Below are 24,567 nucleotides of genomic sequence, written 5' to 3'. Positions count from 1 at the left end.
TTGGATTCACATCACTCATCTTAAAAAGTCACAATCTCCTGAGCTGGCTGTAACTTCCACCAAAGACCTTCACCTCACGTTCACTAAACATCAACTTTCAACCCAGGATTAGAAGCAGATGACAGCTATTGTGGACTGCTTAAACCCAAGATACAGGACCAGGCCTGTATACAAAGAAATGTCTATGTTCATTGTACAATAACCATTACAATGATTGTCCTAGATATACTGGCAACTGCTGTCTTATACAGAACAGGGCACTTGCTTTGTCTAATTTAACATCTGTTAGTAACTAAAATGAATTTCACAACCTTGCTATTATTAATTATATATCCCTACATCTTCTTGCCACTGATGCCCATGAAACAAATCTGTTTCTGCAATAGGCTCAGGATTATGCAGACAGATTACAAAAGGACACCTGCTGGATATGTGGGCTCATGCCTCTCTCCAGTGGCTGTGGCCTGCCATGGTGAGTATCCTTCTTCCAAGGTCAGGACTGGATAGAATACCAAAAATGTATTACATCACAGAAACGGTCTGGTATTCTTAGTGCTGGCATAACAAAAGACAATATATATAGTTGGCCCATTAAAAACACTCTTAAGAACAAGGGACATAGGAAAAGTTTTTCAATGGAAAAGACCAGCTCATTTGCTCTCACTTTAGCATCTCCCCAAGTAAAAGAGAAGGTGGTAACCATGCCTCAAACAATGACCCATTTTCAGAATGGAATAATACAAATTTGGGATGGATTTATCTGGCTCACCCATTCTTTGGCCAACTTAGCAAAACAGTATGAGAGATGTGGGGTGGATACCTGGAGAACATTGAGACCACATTATCATATTATAAGACACTGACTGGCATGCCAACAATTGGGTGCAGCAACCAGATATTTATTGGCTAGCTCCAAATGGGACATATTGGCTATGTGGCACTACCTTATGGCCACGGTTACCTCCAAGGTGGTTAGGATGATGTTCCCTAGGTTATGCTTGGGCACAAGGACAAGTAATTCAGACCCTGCCAAAACCAGCAAACCTTTTTCATTTACACTCTTATTGGATGTGTTCAGTATTCCAATGGCATGATCATTTAGCTTCAATCTTTGTACCACAGATAGATATTGAAGATGTTATATGGCATATAGAGGCCTTAACGAATTACACCCAAAAGGCCCTGAATGATAGCCGCATGAGTATCCCCTTGCTAAACAATGAGGTTATGCTTATGAGGAAAGCTGTGCTGCAAAATCATATGGCTTTAGATACTCATGACAGCACAAGAGGGGACCTGTGCCATCATAAAACTAAATGTTGTGTGTATGTTCCAGATGAATCAAAGAACATAATGCAACATATGACTGCTATGAAAACCCAGATAACCAACCTGTCAGATCCAAAACCCTCACTAATCGATTGGTTGAGTGGTTGGCTTGGATCCTGGGGAACATGGTGGTAGAAACTATTGTTTATAATAGGAATAATAGTAATAATTTGTGTTCCATCCTGTTTTTGCTTACAATGTTGTTATGGTATGTGCTTGCATGTAAGTCAACGTGCAACTAAAAGGCCCAAAGAATTGCTCTAATTGAGGAGGCAGTAATATACCCTCACCCAGCTTCCAGGTTTGCTTTCCTTTTGTTGCTATAAATCTGGCCTAGGTCCCTATATATTTTCTTTTCTCTCTCTCTCTCTCTTTCTGGTTTCCTCTCATTTTCCCTTCTTCCACCCTACCCCTCCATTTTTTTTTTCTTCATGGGACAAGATTTCCTAGGAATAAGCCTTCCTAGCAAGGTGAGACATAACCTCCCAGGAATGAGCCTTCCTAGTGATGTGGGACCTGAACTTCTAGGAATAAACCATCCTAGCCATGAGAAACCAGCAAAAAAAAAAAAAAAAAAAAAAAAAAAAAAAAGAAAAAAGAAAGAAAGAAAGAAAAAGAAAAAGCAACCAGAGGCCAGGAATGCATATTTCTTTCAAAATGCAGTACTTCAAAAGAGTTTAGAGAAAAAAAGGGGGAAAACGTGAAAAAAATTAAATTATGGGACCCCAATCTCATTTAGCCAAAGGGAAAAATCAAGCTGGGAACTGGGTCAGGCAAACCTGCCTCCCCGCTTTTGGTGCCTAAATAAGATGGCTACAAGATGAAAAGCTACATGCCTCCCCCATATTTTGCCCACAAGGAATTTCCTAGTGAGCTGTTAAAACTTCACCACGGCAATGCAAATTGATAGCTTATCACTACCGGTGCAGTTACCCCAGACACAAATGCCTATCTGATTTTTCCCCTACCCCATTTTGTCTGTTATTTTATGTAAAATGCAGGGAATCTGCATTTCCCTCTGCCCCTACTGTTTATGTCATCTTATGTAAAAAATGCAGATTCACTGAGCCAGACAAAGGCATGAATGACTATTTTTTTCCTACCATCCCATTACATAAAAACTGTGTGCTTCTCAATATCCCTCTCTTTCCCTCCTTTGAATTGGAGACCTCAAAATCATCTTTGGAGAAAGGCATAGGCCTGTCTCCTGGGCACATCTTCAAGTGAATCTCCTAAAATGATTGAGACGTGTCTTGTCATTTTCCTCAATTGACAGGTTTCTGATGAGTATTAAATGAGATAATATATGTCATATGTAGTTCATTTCATACATGCCTAAAACATAGTAGAGCTTATTCAGTATTCATCTGCCCTTTCTGTACCTCCTACTACTCTGCCCACCCCCCAACCCCGGTTTCATGCTACTCTTCTAAGTTGGAGATGGTGATAGTTGGAAATGAAAGGAAAAGGATGAAAGTATGTATTAACAGAAACCATGCTTCTCTCCATGTTAAGCATTAAAACATTTATTGCTCTTTATGTTGAACTGTGTGAAGGAATAGGAGATTAAAGAGAAAAGAAATGCTTTCTCATTTAAGAGGGGAAATGGAGCTCTATTAGTCAAAAGAGAACCTCAAGTTAAAAGAGACCACAATTGTTCAGAATCAGCCACTGAGATTTGGTAACAGCAAATCATATTGTTTGTCTTCTGGTGGATGATTAGGACAGAAAGTTCTGGTTGGGCCAGTGACTGTGCAGATTTTGATGACATGAAGAAGACAGTAAGTTGGGCATTGTGTGAAAGAGAGGCAGCAGGACCTGGGCTTGTGCCCTTGTTGCCTTCTGTATGAAGCCAGGTGGGTGGAGTTTGATGACATTTCCTAACAATACCCACATGCACATCTCTGTCATCCTTAAATCACTGAGTCTTGGACTTCAGGGTCTCCTTGTGCCGGTCCACAAGGGAACCAACCCACTCCACGGTTTTCTGCTTGGCTTCCTCCCAGCTGTAGAGCGGCTTATACGCCAGATCTCGCTGAGCCTTCTTGTAAGAGAAGGTGAACACACTATTTGATAATGTGACTGTGTGGCGGTTGAAGGGGGGTTGATAGGAGTAAATTGGGCTGAGTAGGAAGCTCACTACTTCCAGCAGGAAGCCAATCCAGTACATCAGGGTTAAAGGAAGGCTCCATCTGGAATCAAGGCGGAGGCCAAACTCTTTGCTCAGGATGTAATTAAGGTTATCATAGCTTTGGTGAGGCGTGTCATCTGAGATGTAATAGAATTGACCTCGGACACTTGGGGCCTTCTTGGGGTCCCGCAGAGCCCTCAAGGCCAGAATGTGGGCCCAGGCCACGTTGCCAACATAGACTGGGTTGACTGTAGAGAACTTTCCAACACTTGACAGGATCCCATTGTTGTTCAGGGCCTCATTTATACTGGCAGAAAGGAATGGGCCTCCTTCCCCATAGATATACGTGGGTCTTAAGGCACAAGTGTACAAGGTATCACCATTTTTTAGATTCCACCCATTAGCCGCCAGCACAGCCTTCTCAGCAAGCTTTTTGCTGTACGGGTATGGAGTGCGCCATGTGTTTTCCAGAGGCTCTTCTTCGTGGCCGTTCTGGATGATTTCCTTGTAGGAGTTGGGCCCGGCTACCTCTATGCTACTGGTGTAGATGAAGACTGGCACACTGGCTTGGACACAGGCCTCCAACAGTAGCTGGGTACCTGCCCATGAAGAGCATGATGACAGTGTCAGGAAATATCCCAAAGGAGCTGCAACCACATGCACAGATCCATGTGCCCCACTCCCCACTCCCAAGTGCAGTGGTTATAACAGACTCAGGGTGCATTCTTCTGTGGCTCTGACTGAGATTGGGTCATGATACAGCCATAGGAAAAACGCAAAAATAAAAAGAAACTGACATTTGGGTTCTAGAAAGCAAGAATTTCTAGACTTTTGGGTTTCATGGACCTATGTTTGTGTGTGGTGTGTGTGTGTGTGTGTATGTATACGTGTGTATATATATATAATATATATTATAAAATATATATACATATATGTATATATAATATATATTATAATATATATACACATATATATGTATATATATATATACACATATATATGTATATATATAATATATATATAATATATATACATATATATGTGTATATATATACACACTTTAATTTTGGAAAAGGACCTAGGGTAATCACTTTATTTTTTGCCAAGTAAGGATATTGAAAAAGTATGATTTGTCATCAATACAATTAAAGACAGATCATTTAAAATCTAAAAAATCAGGAGGCTATACTCTGAGAATATGAGCAGTCCCAGTCAGTCCTTAGGCAAGAAAGGGCAGTGGAAGAATTTGCGTTACACACACAAATTCACAGTTGAATATAGGCAATATACACTCATAGATATACATAGAATTGCTGGTATTTTTCTCATTTTGCAATGGATTAATAAAACTTTGTCACAAAGACCATCCCTGGAGTCATCGAGCAAACAGTGGGTTGTGGGGAGATGCTGGAAACCCACACTCCTTTCCTGATTGTGTGTTCCCTGGAAAAGCTGCTTCCAATTCTGGCTATGACTCTGTTACCCAGTTATATAAAGTGGGGGTGATAAACCTTCCTTTAAATCCTGCTCTGGCATTTCCTGTGGAGCCTGGTGGAGGACTGGGGAGGGAGTGTGCCCTCTCCTGATAACACCTGCACTGGGAAGACCTGTAAGCATCACCTGAGCTGTGTGGAAGCAAAGCTCATGGAGGTATCTGGAGTGTCTTCCCTTGAAGAAGGAAGGAATTTCCTAGGCAAAGGATCATTTTTATTTACTTATTTTATATTCTTAGCCACTTTTAAAGTCTCTGTGCAATTTGAGTTTCTGGAGAGACAGCCTCATGAAATGGCCATCATTGTGAAGTATTTTCTAAGCCCGGGAATGATAACGGTTTTAAGAAACAGACGCCTCTAACACTCCCCTTGTCATTTCTTATCCCTTGTTTTTGGGAGCTGTGGAAAGTCAAAATTAAAACAAAAAACTATTCACTCTTAGCACACTCCTTGAACTATAGCGGTACTTAGGGGTATGGCTATGTAGAAAGTGGAAAGGTTTTTTCTGTTTGTTTGTTTTTTTAGACAGTGCTGGAGACTCAAAAGCAATTAGTTGCTTTATAAAAGGAGTTTGGGTAGTCTGAATGTGGAGGGTCAGGCCAGCAGTGGGGAGCTGTGGTTTGAAGAGACTGGGCTCTGGGAATCAGAGGGTGAGACTGCATGGCAAGATTCCTTTAAAAAATGTGGATCAAATGAGGGTGCACTTTGGGCACCTGGCTGGAAACGGCTCTGTAATAATAGACCCTGTGGTGAGCTGAAGAGATTGTATTCTGGACACTGGGAAACTCTTTTTGTTAAGAAAATATTATGGGAAGGCATGTGCTGGATAATTCTGTCCTGACAGACCTCTGTGAACCAGCTTTGCTAGTTCTCTTGAGAGGACTTCTTTGAGGTGGGCAGGAAGACTCTGAATGTTCTCATCAGCCTACACACAAGGTTCAAAATGATGACTATGGTGGCACCTGGAAGGTCTGATTCTGGCCCGGGGAGCCAAGGAGTAGCTGGATATCATAAATTTGAAGTTGGAGTTTAGTTGACTTTTGATTGGGGCCACAGTAGAAAGAGCTTCCACAGCCTTTGGAGTCACACAGGAGTGAGTTTAAAGTCTAACTCTCCTACTTACTTACTTACTTTTGGGGCCTTGGACAAGTTACTTGCTGTCTCTCAGCCCTAGTTTTCTCATCTAAAAAACTGAGGTTACCAGCCTTGAACTCCCCAGTCAGTAGTGATCAGCAAAGGCACTTGGCCAAGAGCTCAGCAGGTGTTCAATGGAGTGACTTCTCTTCCCTTTCTTGTCCTTCTTTCTGATCCTCATTTAACCAACTTGTTTTATCTCCTCCCCAGGCTACTGTACCTTTCACATTGACATTCATGATGGACTCTCTGTGAGTGACACCAAAGACATCAATGATACAGGCGGTGTGGATGATGACCGAGATGTCCTGGCAGGCTCTCTTCAGGAATGGCTCATCCAGAATGTCTCCTTCAAGTACAGTCAGCTTGGTCTTGTTCTGGAGTTCTGTGTGAACACAGGTCAGGTCATTGGAAAGATTTCTGGATCTGGCTGGGAAGTTTTCTGATAAAGGCGATGTTACATAGGTGCTCAAAGAGATTAGAGTGTGGGTGTTAGAGTGGAGGGTGTACTACATTCCATAAAAGGAACAAGTAAACAAAAGCACAGAAATCAGCATGTGTAGCAGTTTATTGGGAAAGAGCAAACATCTGTTTCTACCCCATCTTATTCCAGAAAAGTAATGTGAGCAGTGAATTGTCACACATCCGTGAAATATAAGCATTGCTAGAGTCATGGGAGACTCACCAAATTTTTTATGGAGAATAGAGTGATTGTGGAGAGTTGGGTATAAGAGGGAAAGTTTGAATTTAATTCTGTAGGCGATGAGGAATCAAGTATAGAATTATGATTTTGGGTCTCCAGCACCATATCAAAGAAAAACCCTTATTTATGTTGGAATAAGTAGAGAAACAGGCCGGGTGCAGTGGCTCATTCCTGTAATTCCAGCTGTTTGGGACTCTGAGGTGGTGAATCACTTGATTTCTGGAGGTGGAGGTCTGGCTGGAAAACATGGCAAAACCCTGTCTTTACTAAAATTACAAAAATTAGCTGGGCGTGATGGTATGTGCCTATAGTCCCAGCTAATCACAAACCTGAAGCAGGAGGATGGATGGAGTCTGGGAGGTGGAGGTTGCAGTGAATTGAGATCATGCCACTGCATGCTAGCCTCAGTGGCAGAGAAAGACCCTGTCTCAAAATAATAATAATAATAATAAAAGATAAACAGACGCAGAGTTGTGGCGTAGGAAGTTTACCTTGGCTTGAGGATATAAAACGGACTGGTACAGGGGAAATGAGAAAGCCAGGGGATCAAGAGATTAATCAGAATGTCTGTGCCAAAGTTTAGATGAGGACTGGAACCAGGGTCCAGCAGTGGAAGCAGAGGAGGGGAGAGATACACTCCAGGTTTGAATTTCAGACCTCACCTTGAAGGTCCTGGTACCTACTGGAGCTGGGATGAGAGGAAAAGGAGACAAAATCACCCTTACAGTTTCCTGCTTGGGCAACTGGGAGGAGAGTGGAGCCATTACTCAGGAATTGCAGATGGGCTTAAATGATGAATTTCATTGAGAAACTTTTATCAGATATCATAAAAAGCAGATAGCAATGCTGAAAATGAGTTAGCCACCAATGAACTAACATCTCAGCTGTCTAATGTCTAGCCAAAGGCAGTGGATGTAACATCCATATCTTCAGGCTCCTCCGAAATCCACAGGTAGTGACGCTGCCGGTAAAGTTGTCACCTGGAATTAGCCCACAAAATGAACACCATGCTACATGGAGCTCAGATAAATACTCTACACTCATTTGTGCTTTATAATCTGCATACGGCTCACAGCTTGCTTATTTCCTTTTACAGCTATCTCGTGAGGAAGGTATTCTGAGTCCCACTTTATTGGTGAGGAAACTGAAGCTCAGAGAGGTTAAGGGACAGATCTAAAGTCAATTTTCTAGTGAAGGCTCAAACCTGCCCATTCCACCTGCCATTTTTGTACCCTGTACCCCAGGTGCAGGAATAGCTGTTTAGAATCAACTTTTCTGAGAAAGAGTAAGAATAAGCCAGTTTAACTGAAAATGCCAACAAAGGCCAAAGAACAGTGAGAGCAAAATTCAGAATGAAAAATTCAAGGCTGGAGAAATTCCTTCCTGGGTTACAGGCAGGACCATTTGCTCTCCTGATGCCTCTGCCTTGTTTTGTCTACTCCCAGCCCCTTCCCATTGTCAGGCAACTCCAAGAAGGCCCTGGAATGGTGGAGGCAGGGAAGAGGCTGCTGGGGAGGAGGTGGGTGTCAGCCCGAGAGTGGAATTTTCTCTGGTTGTATTTCCACCTCTACCTTTTCTACTCCCTTCATCTGCTTCTCCTTTGCTGCCGACTTTAGACAGACTGGCTCAAAGGAATTGCCATTTCATAGCAGAAGTCCAAAGCCGATAGAAAATGACTCTTCCCTGGTGAGTTTCCATGGATCTAGAGAGACCAGAAAAGCGCAATTTTTGATGGAGTCTTAGCTCCCTCCTTCTCCAAGGCACTGTGGACTTGGCAAGTGTTTCACGTAGACTAAATTCAGTTGCTTTTGTGTTGTGTGTTGGGCTGGAAGGAGGCTCAGAGAAGCTGCTAGACAAACTACTACTTAAGAGCACAGAAGCTGCACTAGACTGCCTGGATTCAAATCCAGCTTTGCCGTAATCTAACTTGGGACCTTCGACAAGTTGATTAACCTCTCTGTGTCTGTCTCCTCATCTATAAAAAAGGAGGATAATAATATTACCCATCTCATAGGGTTGTTATGGGGAGTAAATGAGTCAGCACATGCAAAACCTTCAGCACAGTGCCTGGCACAGAAAGAACACTGAAAGGATTCTCTGTTTTTATCTTCATACAGGCCCTGCCCATCCATTATGCCCCCTGCATTTTCACCATAGCAGAACTCTTCCTCTAGACTGAGCATTGCTTTTTCCTGGTATCAGATGTTAGATTGTAAATATTGCTGAGACATAAGGATTACAAACATTTAATATCAGTCATGTGTTAATATCTGTTCACTATTAGAACAGAGAGTGGAGGAAATTGGACGTTTAAAGAGGTCAGAGAAGAGTGAAAGAAGAGAAGAGTGTCAAGGGGAGCTTCTGTGTAAACAGGGCAGGACCTTCTAGGCAGCCAGAACCTGCATGAAGAAGACACATAGTTCCCCCAGTCCCCTGGGTTGGGAGGAAAACATGGAATTGGTTTGGGGCACACAGAGAAGCAAAGGGAGAGACTGAAGACCCACCAAGGATTAGCCTGGGGGTCAAGTGATGAAGCTTCTGGAATGAAGCTCTGGTCTGAGCTCTGCTACACATTAATCAGCTGTTCTTGGCAAGTAACTTTATGTTTCTGGAACTTGATGTGTTCATTGTCCAGTTGGAGGTGACCCCTTTTCTACCTTCCTCACAGGGTTATTTGCACAAAGAGTTACTACAGCAAATTCTGCAGTCAATTTATTTGGAGTATTGAACAATAGATACAAATGGTTTTTTTTAAAAAAGGCTATATATGAGAAATATAAATGAGGCATGCTGGCCTCATACTGCCTTTTACTCTGTCTCTGCTCTGTGCTGTGCACTTGTGCATGCTCTCTTTCTCTCTTTCTCTCTCTCTCACTGATGATCTCTCTCACTTTCACTCTCTCTCTCTCTCTTGCTGATGCTCTCCCTCACACTATCTTTCTCATTCATTCTCTGTCTTTCTCATTCTCTGTCTCTGATTTTCTTTCCCCCTCATTTTCTTTCTCTGTCTGACACACACACACAATTACACACACATCCGTACCTTCACTTCCTTTAATTTTGCCCTCACTAAAGATACTAAGGAAGCTATAAAATGAAATGAAGCCTGGGGCAGTCTAGACAGGCAGGACCCACTGGTGAGGTCTCCAGGTAAATGATGTCCTTTGTGAATGTCGCACAGCAATCGCCAAGACAAAAAGCTTCAGAACATAAGAGTTGTAGACAAGAAGGAGAACTCATGTGTGACTTTCTAGAAGAGAAGAAAAGGGGCCTTGAGGCTGACATGGCTGCCTCTCAAGTTCTGCGTCAGGGCCAGAATCCAGTCTCTGGACACCCCATCCAGTATCTTTCACTCTATACCATTTTATTCTATTTCCTTTCTGATGACTTTAGATGTGTGATTGGCCTTCATTTGGCTACAACTTTCCTTAACTTGTTAGACAAGGTCAACCTCCCCACACCCATGCAGAGTTTAAGATGGAGCCACAGACCCATGACTCAAGTTTACTTACTAGAAAATTCCTCTCTCAATTCTGGTCTGAAGGCCTTGTCCAAGGCCCTGATCTCCTTCAGTTCCTTCTCTTCCACCAACAGGCGGACGATCCTCTGACCCAGAAGCCCTCCTGCTCCTGTCACAAGGCAGCTCCAGCCCATCGTGGCCAATCCAAAGTAGCAGGAAACACTTGCCAGGAAACAGAAAATGCTGGAGAGCAGATCTGATTCTAGCGTGACCCAGAAGAGGGCTAAAAACAAGAGGTAAAATGGTTATACACTCAGCAGATGCCTTATTTTCCTCCACCCCATTTTTTACAAAAATTCCACGACCCCACTACTGCCAGGAGTAGTTGAAAGAAAAGGAAAAAGCTCTAACCCTAACTTAGATTGTTAAAAGCTGGACAGAGGAGTCCAAGTCCTTATTGCCTCATCCCTGGAGGAAGGACTGGAGCTTTATGCTCTGTGGCTTCTGGCTCAGCCCTTATTACCTTGAACTCCTGCCACATACTCATTGCTCCCTCCTCCTCCAGAATCCCTTTTCTCAGAATAATAGTGACCTTTAGGTTATATCTCTAATTCTTCCCAGGAACAGGAAGAGAAATCCAATCTTAAGGCCACAGTGTGATAAACAGTCTTGGCTTTAGCCTTAACAGAACACTGGTCAGTTGATACCAGCTGTCTGGGATCTGCAATCTGTGAACTTAAACCAAACTGGGAGAAGTCTCCAAGTGCAATGTAAATGTTGTCCTTGTACAGTAAATCCACCTGGAGGGAGATCTATTTTAGCCCATTATCAACTCTCTGAGAGTGTCATTTGAAACGTCACTGCTGTCTTGCAAAGTTTAGAAATTTTCAATGGTGACAGCTCCAATCACTAAGTTTTATGTGAGGTGACTTTCTTTTCCACCCAATATATCCAAAACCTCAATTGCAATTTTTCCCTGCAGAGCTCTGGGTTCCTAATGGAAGAACCTCATTGAAGGAAAGGTATCTAGTGATAACGAATTAATCATATGGCCTGTACTACAAGTGTGGGGATTTGTAGTTGTATGCCCAATGACTCTAATCATAGATATTTGTACTTATCTTACATTTTTGGCTGCAAAACCATTCTTAGCAAATTGTTGAACTGAAGATGCTATGAATGCTTCTGAAACCTATGCCCCAGTCTGCCCAAACATCACTGCCATAAACTCCCCAAGACACTTTTCTCTACTTAAAAAAATAGAGATGTAGTTTACATGCATTACAAGGCCCAGATCTTAAGCGTTCAGTGTACACTTAAGTGTTCGTTGTCAATGAACCTTGACAGTTATATATGTCCATGTAAGTACCACCGAAAAGAAGACCACCATTTCCTTCACTCCAGAAAGTTTTATCTGCCTGTTCTTAGTCAATTGCCTGCCCTCCCCCGAGTTTACCTGGTAGGCAATTACTTTCTGATTTTTATTCCCACAGAGTTCCCACTTTATTCCTATATTTTCCTAATTTTTTCTTCTAAGATCTTTGTGATTCTGGATATATATTTAAATATAAAATCATTCTGAACTGAAGTTTTGTTCATGGAGTACAGAAAAATTGACCACTGATTGTCTCTATTGTTTGTTCATTTTTCTATTTCATGATTTTCATTATTTTTATTATTGGCTTAAATGTTTATTAACTTTGGGTTTATTTTACTCTTCTTTTTCAGGGTTCTTATGATAAAAGCGTAGATAATTGACTTTACTTCTTTGCTCATTTCCACCATAGGCATTTAAAGTTGTAAATTTCTCTCTAAACACTATGTTAGCTGTATCCAACATTTTGATGCATTGGGTTCTCATTATTCAGTTACTGATGTTTTGAATTTTTTCTTGTGATGTCTTCTTTGACCCAAGTGTTATTGAGAAGCATGTTGCATGTTTTCTAAAACTGGGGATTTTCTTATTGTTATGTATTTCTAATTAAATATTATTGTGGCCAGAGCATATACTCTGTATGATTTTGATTCTTTGATATATATTGAGATTTGTTTTATGGTCCAGCCTATGGTCTATGTTGGTGGAAATGCCATAAGCACTTCAAAAGAATGCTTTCTGAAGTTGTTGGAAGTCATACTCTACAAATGATTTAGCTTGACTCCCCATTCTGGGTCTTGCCTTTCTCCTGTGTTGTAGATATTCACCTTCTACTTGGAAACTGGCTGCCAATGCTTCAAACCCACTTGCCTAGGAAAGGTTGGTCCTGTGATGCAAGGTGTAGCAGCTTGTCTTCTGAAGCTCTCAGAACTAGATACGGGCCCTGGGACTTGTGGAGCACTATCTGAAACCACCCAGGTGCATCACACACCTTTGCCTGCCATATCAGACGCTGGACTGCACCTTACAGACCCCCATCACCTTCAGGGTGGGACCAAATGTTCCTTCAGCTGTTGAGAGTTCTGGAGGCTCTTAGAGTTCAGGCAGTGTCTCTTGGAGTCTGAGTGGAAGCAATAACTGTAAGCTTTCTTTAAACCAATAAATATTTTGCTTTCTTTAGGAAAGTGAGCAGTAAGACAAAGAGCAAGGCTGCTGGGGGCCACACTACCAACTTTGTTTTTAAACAGCTTTACTGAAGTATAATTGACATATTATAACATTCCCGTTTTAAGTGTACAGTTCAATTATTTTTAGTAAAATTTTAGACTTGTGTAACCATCATCACAATCCTGTTTTGGAACATTTCTATCTTTCCTAAGAAATCCCCCATGCTTATCATTTGCCACCTCTTATTCCCAGCCCCCAGCTCTAGGCAGCCCCCATGACTTCCTGACTCCACAGATTTGATTTTCTGGACACCATATAACTAGAATCATGTAATATGTGGTCTTTTGCATCTGCCTTCTTTCACATAGCTTAATATACTTATGTGTTTCATCTATGTTGTAGCACGTATCAATATTTCATTCCTTTTAGGTGGCAAATTCTATTAAATTGTATGGATAGCTGCCATCAGTTTATTCATTTATCAGTTGATAGATATTTATGTGTTCCCCCCCCCCCTTTTTTTTTTTTGAGATGGAGTGTCACTCTGTCACCAGGCTGGAGTGCAGTAGCATAATCTCAGCTCACTGCAACCTCCGCCTCCTGGGTTCAAGCGATTCTCCTGCCTCAGCCTCCCGAGTAGCTAGGACTACAGGTGCACGCCACCATGCCCAGCTAATTTTTGTATTTTTAGGAGAGACAAGGTCTCACCGTGTTGGCCAGGATGGTCTCGATCTCTTGACCTCATGATCTGCCCACCTTGGCCTCCCAAAGTGCATTATGGATAAAGCTGCTATGAATATTCACATTCATGTGTTGTGTAGACATACATTTTTATTTCTTTAGGGTTGACAGGAGTAAAACTGCTAGGTCATATGGTAAGTGCATCTTTAATGTTTTAAGGAACTGCCAAAATGTTTTTGAACATGGCTGCCTGTCCCATCAACAATGCATGAGTATTTCAATTTTCCCACATCATTGTGCTTTCACTTCCTCCAATTGTTATTGTTTTATTTTTAGTATAGCATTCTAGTGGGTAAGAAGTGGTGTCACATTGTAGTTTTGATTTGTATTTCCCTGCTGACTGATGATGCTCACCATCTTTTCTGTACTTTATTGGCCATTCCTACACCTTTTTGGTGAAATGGTTATTCAAATATCTTGCTCATTTTAAAATTGGGTTATTTATCTTTTTGTTGTTTAGTTGTGAGTGCATTTTACATTCTGGATATGAGTCCTTTATCAAATATATGATTTAAATTTTTTTCCTCCAGTCTGTGGCTTATCTTTTCATTTTCTTATTGATGTCTTTTAACATGTAAACATTTTTAGTTTTGATCATGTCTCATTTTTCGACTTTTTTCCTTCTACCAGGAAAATTTGGGCTTTTGCCTAATCCAGTGTCATGTATGTATTAATCTCCGATTTCTTCAAGAAGTGTATAGTTTAGCCCTTACATTTAGGCCTATAATCCATGTTGAGAGAATTTTTGCTTATGTGTGAGTTAATGGCCTAAATTCGTACGACCAATTGATTTTGACAAAAGCAAATTCAATGGAAAAAATTATAGTCTTTCATACATGCGATCCTGAGACAATGAAATTGTCCTCCACATGCTCAGAGAAGGTCAGCATGCTGTGTAAAGTGATACTCATCTGAGTTACCACCTATTGGCATCAGAGTTTGTAAAGAATTTCTCAATATGATGATCACAGGTTAAATAATATGCTGTATTAGGAAAACTCACAAAGATTACTGATCAGCAAAAGAATAGGCAGCATGATTTCCCCATCCTCCTATCTTATGCTGATGCATAAATTGTTAGGAAATTGCTGGGCTAACAATGTGAGTATTCATTCCAGTGTAGGAACACTAATCTCCCTTATTATAACTTTTTATGATGTAAGCACAAGGACACAGGCTTACATCCCTTATTATAAGTTTTTATGATGTAAGCACAAGGACACAGGATCCTCAAGGGAGGAACACAGGCTGTTGGTGTGAAACAGTCTGGATTTAGGTGCCAGCTATTCACAAGATTGTCTGCGAAAATCAACTACCCAGCACCTAGAGTCCTTGGGACTCATGCAAAGAGTTTCCCTTTTCTTAGGGGAGAAGCCACCCGTTCTACAGGGAGCTATATTAGGCACAGTCCCTCATGCTGGAAAAAGGAAAATCCCTCTTCTTGGCCAGCTTATTAAAATTCTGGGTTACTTTAGGATAATTACACCCACTGTGCTAGTCCTAGAGAGGTCAATTTGTATGTGAGAAGCATATAATAATTTTTAAAGGCACAGGACTAGATGAAATAAGCTAGGGTAATAATATTCATGGATAAAAGGAAAAGTTTCCAGACTGAATCCTGGAATAGATATATCAACATTTAGAGGTTGAAAAGAGGAGGAGGGGCCAGCTAAAGATACTGAGTAGAAGTTGGTGGCAGGAGGAAAATTAGGAGGGGATGGCATTGTAAAAGTCAACTGGAGAAAGTGTTTCAAGAGGAGCGTGGTCCACTATGATGGATGCTGCTGGTGCATCAAATACAATAGGAAGAGAATTGACCATTGGTTTTGGCAACATCCTAAGTAATTTGGTAAGAGCAATTTCCTCGAATATTTGGGTTGAAAGTTCAACTGGAAAGTACAGCCCACAATTCATCTGTGCGTTGAGGAGTAGAAGGAAAAAGTGAAGAGAGTGACCACTAAAAAAAAATACCTGTTCATCAATAATTTGTGCCATGAAGATCTCAGTAGAAAGGTGTTACAGCCAGTGGAGTTGAGAGTTTGTTTTTGTTGTGTTGTCTTAAAACTGGACTACTCCTTTATTGATCCTTAGCACCATGTACAGAGTAGATGTTGAAACATTGTTGAGTGTTTGACTAAATAAAATGTCTATGTCTCATACATCTTTTTATTACCATGAGAATTTTCACAACATCTGACATATAAAGGAACTTAATAAATGTTTATTTAAAAAATGAATGGAAAGATGAGTGAACAATCAAGGACTCTAGAATGTCTTAGTCCTTTTGAAACATAGTGCTTATGAACTAATACATAAAAGGAAATAGAAGAGAACAGTGACCACAAAAATGAAAATACTGGAAAGTTTCTCATACTAATGACAGATTGGGACCATTGCCCAGGCCAAAGCTGTTTGCCAAGGAGAAGCAATTTTCTTCCCATTCAGAGGATGGATATGAATAGGTTCCCAGGTATTTGAAGTGTATTTGAAGAGCCAGTTGTCAGAAGTAAGGAAGAATGGGCCATTCCCCCCACCATGCAGGTAGAGCTGGGGCCAGAGCTTTTGGTTTATATGAGCTCAACTTTGCTGTCTTTCCCAGAAGGCCTTCGAAGTGAGGAAGGAGAAGGCTTTAGTAAAATCTCATTTCCATTTTCTACTTACTATGCTGTCTGCCAATTATCTTGGTGGGAGAGGTTACATAGATGCCATTCAACCAGGTGCTCCAGAGGCTGACAATAATGGTATGATAGGCAGCCTCTAAGGTGGCACCATTGATCTCTGCCTCCTGGTATTCATACCTTTGATTTGTTCTTTTTGCTTAGTCTTACTTTGGCTATGCAGGCTCTTGTTTGATTTCATATGAATTTTAGGATTGTTTTCTCTAGTTCTGTGAACAATAATGGTGGTATTTTGATGAGAATTGCATTTAATTTGTAGATCGCTTTTTGCAGTCTACAATTTTTTCACGATGTTGATTCTACCCATTCATGAGCATGGGATGTGTTTCCATTTGTTTGAGTCATCTATGATTTCTTTCAGCAGTGTTTTGTTGTTTTCCTTGTAGAGGTCTTTCGCCTACTTGGTTAGGTATATTCCTAAGTATTTTATTATTATTATTATTTTGCAGCTATTGTAAAAGGGGTTGAGTTCTTGATTTGGTTCTCAGTTTGGTAGCTGTTAATATATAGCAGAGCTACTGATTTGCGTACATTAATTTTGTATCCTGAAATTTTGTGCCAAATTCAGCAAATGATAAAAGGACAAGGCCTTTTATAATTTTCTTAAATTTATTTGAGATTTGTCAGTTCTAGGAGCTTTCTGGAGGAGTCTTTAGGGTTTTGTAGATATACAATCATATTGTCAGCAGACAGCAAGAGTTTGACTTCCTCTTTACCGATTTGGATGCCCTTTCTTTCTTTCTGTTGTCTGACTGCCCTTGCTAGGACTTCCAGTACTGTGTTGAATAGAAGTGGTGAGAGTGGGCATCCTTGTCTTGTTCCAGTTCTCAGAGGGAATGCTTTCAACTTTTCCCCATTCAGTATTTTGTTGGCTGTGGATTTGTCATAGATGGCTTTTATTACATTGAGGTATGTTTCCTGTATGCCAATTTTGCTGAGGGTTTTAGTCATAAGGGGATGTTGAATTTTGTCAAATGCTTTTTTTGTGTTTGTTGAAATGATCATGTGATTTTTTTGTTTTTAATTCTGTTTATGTGGTGTATCACATTTATTGACTTGTGTATGTTAAACCATCCCTGCATCCCTGGTATGAAATGCACTTGACCATGGAGGATTATCTTTTTGATATGCTGTTAGATTCAGTTAGCTAATATGTTGTGAAAGATTTTTGCATCTATGTTAATCAGGGATATTGCTCTGTAGTTTTCTTTTTTTTGTCATGTTCTTTCCTGGTTTTGGTATTAGGGTGACACTAGCTTCATAGAATGGTTTAGGGAGGATTCCCTCTTTCTCAGTCTTGTGGAATAGTGTCAATAGGATTGGTACCAATTCTTCTTTGAATGTCTTGTAGAAATGCACTGTGAATCCATCTGGTCCTGGACATTTTTTTGTTGATAATATTTTTATTACCTTTTCATCCTCATTGCTTGTTATTGGTCTGTTCAGGGTTTCGAATTCTTCCCGATTTAAGCTAGGATGATTGTATCTTTCCAGGAATTTATCCATCTCCTCTAGCTTTTTCAGTTTATGCACATAAAAGTGTTCATAGTAGCCTTGAATAATCTTTTGTATTTCCGTGGTGTTGGTTGGAATGTCTCCTGTTTTGTTTCTAGTTGAACTTATTTGGCTCTCTTCCTGGTTAATCTTGCTAATGGTCTATCAATTTTATTTATCTTTTTAAAGATCCACCTTTTTATTTTATTTATCATTTCTATTTTTTGTTTCAATTTCATTTAGTTCTGCTCTGATCTTGTTTTTTTCTTTCTTCTGCTGGGTTTGGATTTGGTTTGTTCTTGTTTCTCTAGTTCTGTAGGTATGACCTTAGATTATCTGTTTGTGCTCTTTCAGATTTTTGATGTAGGCATTTAAGGCTATGAACTTTCTTTTTAGCACTGCCTTTGCTGTATCCCAGAAATTTTGCTATGTTCTGCCATTATTATCATTTAGTTTGAAGAATTCTTTAATTTTTATCTTGATTTCATTGTTGACCCAATGATCACTCAGGAGCAGGTTATTTAATTTCCATGTAGTTGCTTGGTTTTGAAGGTTCCTTTTGAAGTTTATTTCCAATTTTAGTCCACTGTGGTCTGAGAGTGTACTTGATATAATCTGAATTTTCTTAAATTTATTGAGATTTGTTTTGCAGCCTATCATATGGTCTGTCTTGGAGAAAGTTCCATGCACTGATGAATAGAATGTATATTCTGAAGTTGTTCGGTAGAATGCTCTGTAAATATATGTTAAGTCCATTTGTTCCAGGGTATAGTTAAATCTATAGTTTCTTTGTTGACTTTTGTTTTGATGACCTGTCTAGTTCTGTCAGTGGGGTATTGAAGTCCCCTACTATTATTGTGTTACTGTCTATCTCACTTCTTAGGTCTAGTAGTAATTGTTTTATAAATTTGGGACCTCCAGTGTTAGGTGCATGTACATTTTGGATTGTGGCATTTATCTGTTGGACAAAGCCTTTTGTCATTATACAATGTCCCTCTTTTCCTTTTTTTAACTGCTGTTGATTTAAAGTTTGTTTTGTCTGACATAAGAATAGCTACTTTTGCTCACTTTTGGTGTCCATTTGCATGAAATGTCTTTTTCCACCCCTTTACCCTAAGTTTATATGAGTCCTTATGTGTTAGGTCAGTATCTTGAAGGCAGCAGATACTTGGCTGGTGAATTCTTATCCATTCTGCAATACTGTATCTTTTAAGTGAAGCATTTAGGCCATTTATATCCAACATTAGTATTGATATTTGAGATACTGTTCCATTCATTATGCTATTTGTTGCCTGTACACCTTGAGGTTCTTTTTATTGTATTTTTGTTTTATAGGTCTTGTGAGATTTATGCTTTAGAGAGGTTCTGTTTAGATGTATTTTCAGGATTTATTTTAAGATTTAGAGCTTCTTTTACCAGTTTTTGTAGTGGTGGCTTGGTAGTGGTGAATTCTCTCAGCATTTATTTGTCAGAAAAAGATTGTATCTTTCCTTTAATTATGAAGCTTAGTTTTGCTGGATACAAAATTCTTGGCTGATAATTGTGTCGTTTAAGGAGGCTGATGATAGGGCCCCAATCCCTTCTGCTGAGAAATCTGCTGTTAATCTGATAGGTTTTCCTTTACGGGTTTTGCCTACAAGGAAAAAGCACCTGGTGCTTTTGCCTCACAGCTCTTAAGATTCTTTCCTTCATCTTGACTTTAGATAACCTAATGACAGTGTGCCTAGGCAGTGATCTTTTTGCAATGAATTTCCCAGGTGTTCTTTGAGTTTCTTGTATTTGAATGTCTAGGTGTCTAGCAAGGCCAGGAAAGTTTTCCTCGATTATTCCCCCAAATAAGTTTTCCAAGCTTTTAGATTTCTCTTCTTTTTCAGGAATGACAGTTAGTCTTAGGTTTGGTCATTTAATGTAACCACCAACTTCTTGGAGCCTTTGTTCATTTTCTAAATTCTTTTTTCTTTGTCTTTATTGAATAGGGTTAATTCTAAAACCTTGTCTTTGAGCTCTGAAGTTCTTTCTTCTGCTTGTTCAATTCTATTGCTGAGACTTTCCAGTATATTTTGCATTTCTCTAAGTTTGTCTTTTATTTCCTGAAGTTGTGATTGTTTTTTATTTATGCTATATATTTTACTGAAGACTTTTCCCCTCACATCTTCTATCTTTTTTTATTTCCTTAAATTGGACTTCACCTTTCTCTGGTGCCTCCTTGATTAGCTTAATAATCAACCTTCTGAATTCTTTTTCAGGTAAATCAGGGATTTCTTCTTGGTTCAGATCCATTCCTCATGAGCTGGTATGATTTTTTTTGGGGGGGGGTGGGTTGTTTAAAAACCTTGTTTTGTCATATTACCAGGATTGTTATTCTGGTTCCTTCTCATTTGGGTAGGCTATGTCAGAGGGAAGATCTGGGGCTCAAGGCTGCTGTTCAGATTCTCTGTCCCACAGAGTGTTCCCCTGATGTATATTCTCCCCCTTTTCCTAGGGATGTGACTTCCTGAAAGCTGAACAATCGTGAATGTTATTTCTCTTCTGGATCTAGCTACCCAGCAAGGCCACTAGGCTCTGGGCTGGCACTTGGGGTTGTTTGCACAGAATCCTGGGATGTGAACCATCTTCAGATCTCTCAGCTGTGGATACCAGCACCTGCTCTGGTGGAGGTAGCAGGAGAGTGAAATGGACTCTGAGAGGGTTCTTAGTTTTGGTTGTTTAATGCACTGTTTTTGTGCTGGTTGACCTCTTGCCAAGAGGTAGCACTTTCAAGAGAGCACCAGCTGTGGCAGTATAGGGAGGATCAGGCAGTGGGCAGGGCCCTAGAACTCCCAAGAAAATATGCCCTTTGTCTTCAACTACCAGGGTAGGTAGGGAAGGACCATCAGGTGGGGACAGGGTTAGGCATGTTTGAGCTCAGACTCTCCTGGGCAGGCTTGTTGCAGCTGCTGGGCTGTAGGGCTGTGGTTCCCAGGTCAATGGAGTTATGTTCCAGGAGGATTATGGCTGCCTCTGCTGTGTCATGCAGGTTGTGAGAGAAGTGGGGGAAATCTAGCAATCACAGGTCTCACCCAGCTCCCACACAACCCAAAAAGCTGGTCTCACTCCCAACATGCCCCCAACCCAACATCACCGAGTTTGTTTCCAGGCAGTGTGTCAGCAGAGCTGAGGCCCTGCACCAGGCTACCAGCCTCCCAGCTGAGAAAGTAAGCCAGGTTTTCACACCTTCCTGCTTGTTGAGTCTGCACATCAGATTCACACCCTCCGTTGAGTTTGTTTGTTTGGAATTGTTACAAAAGTCAGCTGAAGATTTCCTTCTCCCTGTGGTCTTTTCCCAGTTCCTCTGGCAGCCCTTCCCAAGGACCCTTTTGAGAAAAGTCAGAAATGGCTTCCCTGGGGACCCAGAGAGTCCACAGGGCTTTTCCCACTGCTTCCTCTACCCCTGTATTTTGCTCAGCTCTCTAAATTGACTCAGCTCCAGGATAAGATCAAATCCTTCTCCCATGATCTAGACCTTCAGGTTCTCTATTGAGGGTCTGTGTTTGGGAGCATATGATTACCCTTTTCTCACTTTCACACCTTGGGCACTCAGAGTATTTGGGCTCTCTTCCGAGTTCTGCAGGAGCAATCTGCTTTCTTCAGAGAGTCTGCAGGTTCTCTCAGCTTTCCTGATATATTCCTGCAGTAGTTCTGGAGCTGAAGTTCACGATGCAAGTTTCCACATGCTGCTCTGTCCATCCAAGTGGGGGGAGCAATTCAGTCCTACCTCCCATTGTCCATTTTCCCTCCACTCCAGGCATTCATTTTAAGGAATAATTAGTTAATATCAGACCAAGAGGTCATATGGGATATCTCTTTGCACACAAAAAGCTCTACACAAGAGCTATAATATATTAATTGAGCCCTTTACTACGTATCAGGAGCTTTACTATATTATTTCATTTAATTTTTTAAATGGACTTCATTTTCTATAATAGTTTTACCTTCACAACAAAACTGAGGGAAACTGCAGAGAGTTTTCATGTACTCCCTACCCCCACACATACGTAGCCTCCCCCACCATCAACAGCCTGCACCAGAATGGTACCTTTGATACAATCTATCGACCTGCATTGACACATCTTTGTCTCTCAAAGTCCACAGTTTACTCTTGGTCTTGCACATTCTGTGAGTTTTGACAGAAGTATAAAGACATGTAACCACCATTATAGTATCATCTGCCCTAAAAATCCTCTGTGCTCTGCCTATTCATCCCTCTGTTCACTCTAACTCCAACAGCCATTGACCTTTGTACTGTCACCAAGGTTTTTTCTTTTCCAGAATGTATATATTTGGAATAACACTGCATGTAGCCCATTCATATTGGCTTCTTGCATTTAGTATAATACATTTAAGTTTCCTCCGTGTCTTTTTATGGCTTGATAGCATTTTTCTTTTTTTTAAGCACTGAATAATATTCCATTTTCTGGATGTACCATAGTTTATTTATCCATTCACCTACTGAAGGACAATTTGGCTGCTTCCAAGTTTTGATAATCATGAATAAAACTTCTATGAAAATCTAATCTAAAAGTAGGCTTTGGTGTGGAAATAGATTTCCAAATTATTTCTGTAAATGCAATGGAGCATGATTGCTGGATCATATGGTAAGAATATATTTAGTTTTATAAGGAACAACTGGTACCAGCCACTGCAAAAATATGCCAAACTGTAAAGACCATCAAGGTTAGGAAGAAACTGCATCAACTAATGAGCAAAGTAACCAGCTAACATCATAATAACAGGATCAAATTCACATATAACAATACTAACCTTAAATGTAAATGGGCTAAATGCTCCAATTAAAAGGCACAGTCTGGCAAATTGGATAAAGAGTCAAGATCCATCAGTGTGCTGTATTCAGGAAACCCATCTCATGTGCAGAGACACACATAGGCTCAAGATAAAGGGATGGAAGAAGATCTACCAAGCAAATGGAAAACAAAAAAAGGCAGGGGTTGCAATTCTAGTCTCTGATAAAACAGCCTTTAAAGCAACAAAGATCAGAAGAGACAAAGAAGGCCATTACATAATGGTAAAGGGATCAATTCCGCAAGAAGAGCTAACTATCCTAAATATACATGCACCCAATACAGGAGCACCCAGATTCATAAAGCAAGTCCTTAGTTACCTACAAAGAGACTTAGACTCCCACACAATAATAATGGGAGACTTTAACACCCCACTGTCAACATTAGACAGATCAACGAGACAGAAAGTTAACAAGGATATCCAGGAGTTGAACTCAGCTCTGCACATAGCGGACCCAATAGACATCTACAGAACTCTCCACCCCAAATCAACAGAATATACATTATTTTCAGCACCACACCACACCTATTCCAAAATTGACCACATAGTTGGAAGTAAAGCACTCCTCAGCAAATGTGAAACAACAGAAATTATAACAAACTCTCTCTCAGACCACAGTGCAATCAAACTACAACTCAGGATTAAAAAACTCACTCAAAACCGCTCAACTACATGGAAACTGAACAACCTGCTCCTGAATGACTACTGGGTACATAACGAAATGAAGGCAGAAATAAAGATGTTCTTTGAAACCAATGAGAACAAAGACACGACATACCAGAATCTCTGGGATACATTCAAATCAGTGTGTAGAGGGAAATTTATGGCACTAAATGCCCACAAGAGAAAGCAGGAAAGATCTAAAATTGACACCCTAACATCACAATTAAAAGAACTAGAGAAGCAAGAGCAAACACATTCAAAAGCTAGCAGAAGGCAAGAAATAACTAAGATCAGAGCAGAACTGAAGAGATAGAGACACAAAAAACCCTTCAAAAAATCAATGAATCCAGGAGCTGGTTTTTTGAAAAGATCAACAAAATTGATAGACCACTAGCAAAACTAATAAAGAAGAAAAGAGAGAAGAATCAAATAGAGGCAACAAAAAATGACAAAAGGGATATCACCACCAATCCCACAGAAATACAAACTACCATCAGAGAATACTATAAACACCTCTATGCAAATAAACTAGAAAATCTAGAAGAAATGGATAAATTCCTTGAGACATACACTCTCCCAAGACTAAACCAGGAAGAAGTTGAATCTCTGAATAGAACAATAACAGGCTCTGAAATTGAAGCAATAATCAATAGCTTACCAACCAAAAAAAGTCCAGGACCAGATGGATTCACAGCCGAATTCTACCAGAGGTACAAGGAGGAGCTGGTACCATTCCTTCTGAAATTATTCCAATCAATAGAAAAAGAGGGAATCCTCCCTAACTCATTTTATGAGGCCAGCATCATCCTGATACCAAAGCTGGGCAGAGACACAACAAAAAAAAGAGAATTTTAGACCAATATCCTTGATGAACATTGATGCAAAAATCCTCAATAAAATGCAGGCAAACCGAATCCAGCAACACTTCAAAAAGCTTATCCACCATGATCAAGTGGGCTTCATCCCTGGGATGCAAGGCTTGTTCGACATATGCAAATCAATAAACGTAATCCAGCATATAAACAGAACCAAAGACAAAAACCACATGATTATCTCAATAGATGCACAAAAGGCCTTTGACAAAATTCAACAGCAGTTCATGCTAAAAACTTTCAACAAATTAGGTATTGATGGGACATATCTCAAAATAATAGGAGCTATCTATGACAAACCCACAGCCAATATCATACTAAATGGACAAAAACTGGAAGCATTCCCTTTGAAAACTGGCACAAGACAAGGATGCCCTCTCTCACCACTCCTATTCAACATAGTGTTGGAATTTCTGGCCAGGGCAATCAGGCAGGAGAAGGGAATAAAGGGCATTCAATTAGGAAAAAAGGAAGTCAAATTGTCCCTG

General features: G+C 40.3%; 1 protein-coding gene across 2 annotated transcripts in view; it reads right to left on the bottom strand.

Moving 5' to 3' along the window:
• Window positions 1–2,338: 2,338 nt before the first annotated feature.
• The window catches only part of HSD3B2 (hydroxy-delta-5-steroid dehydrogenase, 3 beta- and steroid delta-isomerase 2), a 28,874-nt gene continuing 6,645 nt past the window's right edge, over window positions 2,339–24,567 (bottom strand). Inside the window, exons 1-4 of one of the 2 annotated variants that reach the window (XM_513690.9) lie at window positions 10,662–10,729; window positions 10,303–10,533; window positions 6,308–6,472; window positions 2,339–4,059 (exon numbers count right to left, since the gene is read on the bottom strand). In XM_513690.9, coding sequence (XP_513690.2) covers window positions 3,248–4,059; window positions 6,308–6,472; window positions 10,303–10,444 — 1,119 coding nt within the window. In that variant the 5' untranslated portion in view covers window positions 10,445–10,533; window positions 10,662–10,729 and the 3' untranslated portion in view covers window positions 2,339–3,247. Of the gene's footprint in view, window positions 4,060–6,307; window positions 6,473–10,302; window positions 10,534–10,661; window positions 10,730–24,567 lie in introns of those variants that run through there. The other variant, XM_009428261.5, reaches the window with a different exon arrangement.

The sequence above is a fragment of the Pan troglodytes genome, chromosome 1 (genome assembly GCF_028858775.2).
Source record: "Pan troglodytes isolate AG18354 chromosome 1, NHGRI_mPanTro3-v2.0_pri, whole genome shotgun sequence".
Classification (NCBI taxonomy): domain Eukaryota; kingdom Metazoa; phylum Chordata; class Mammalia; order Primates; family Hominidae; genus Pan; species Pan troglodytes.
Note: the sequence above shows the minus strand (reverse complement) of the source record. Positions and strands in the feature narration are given on the sequence as shown.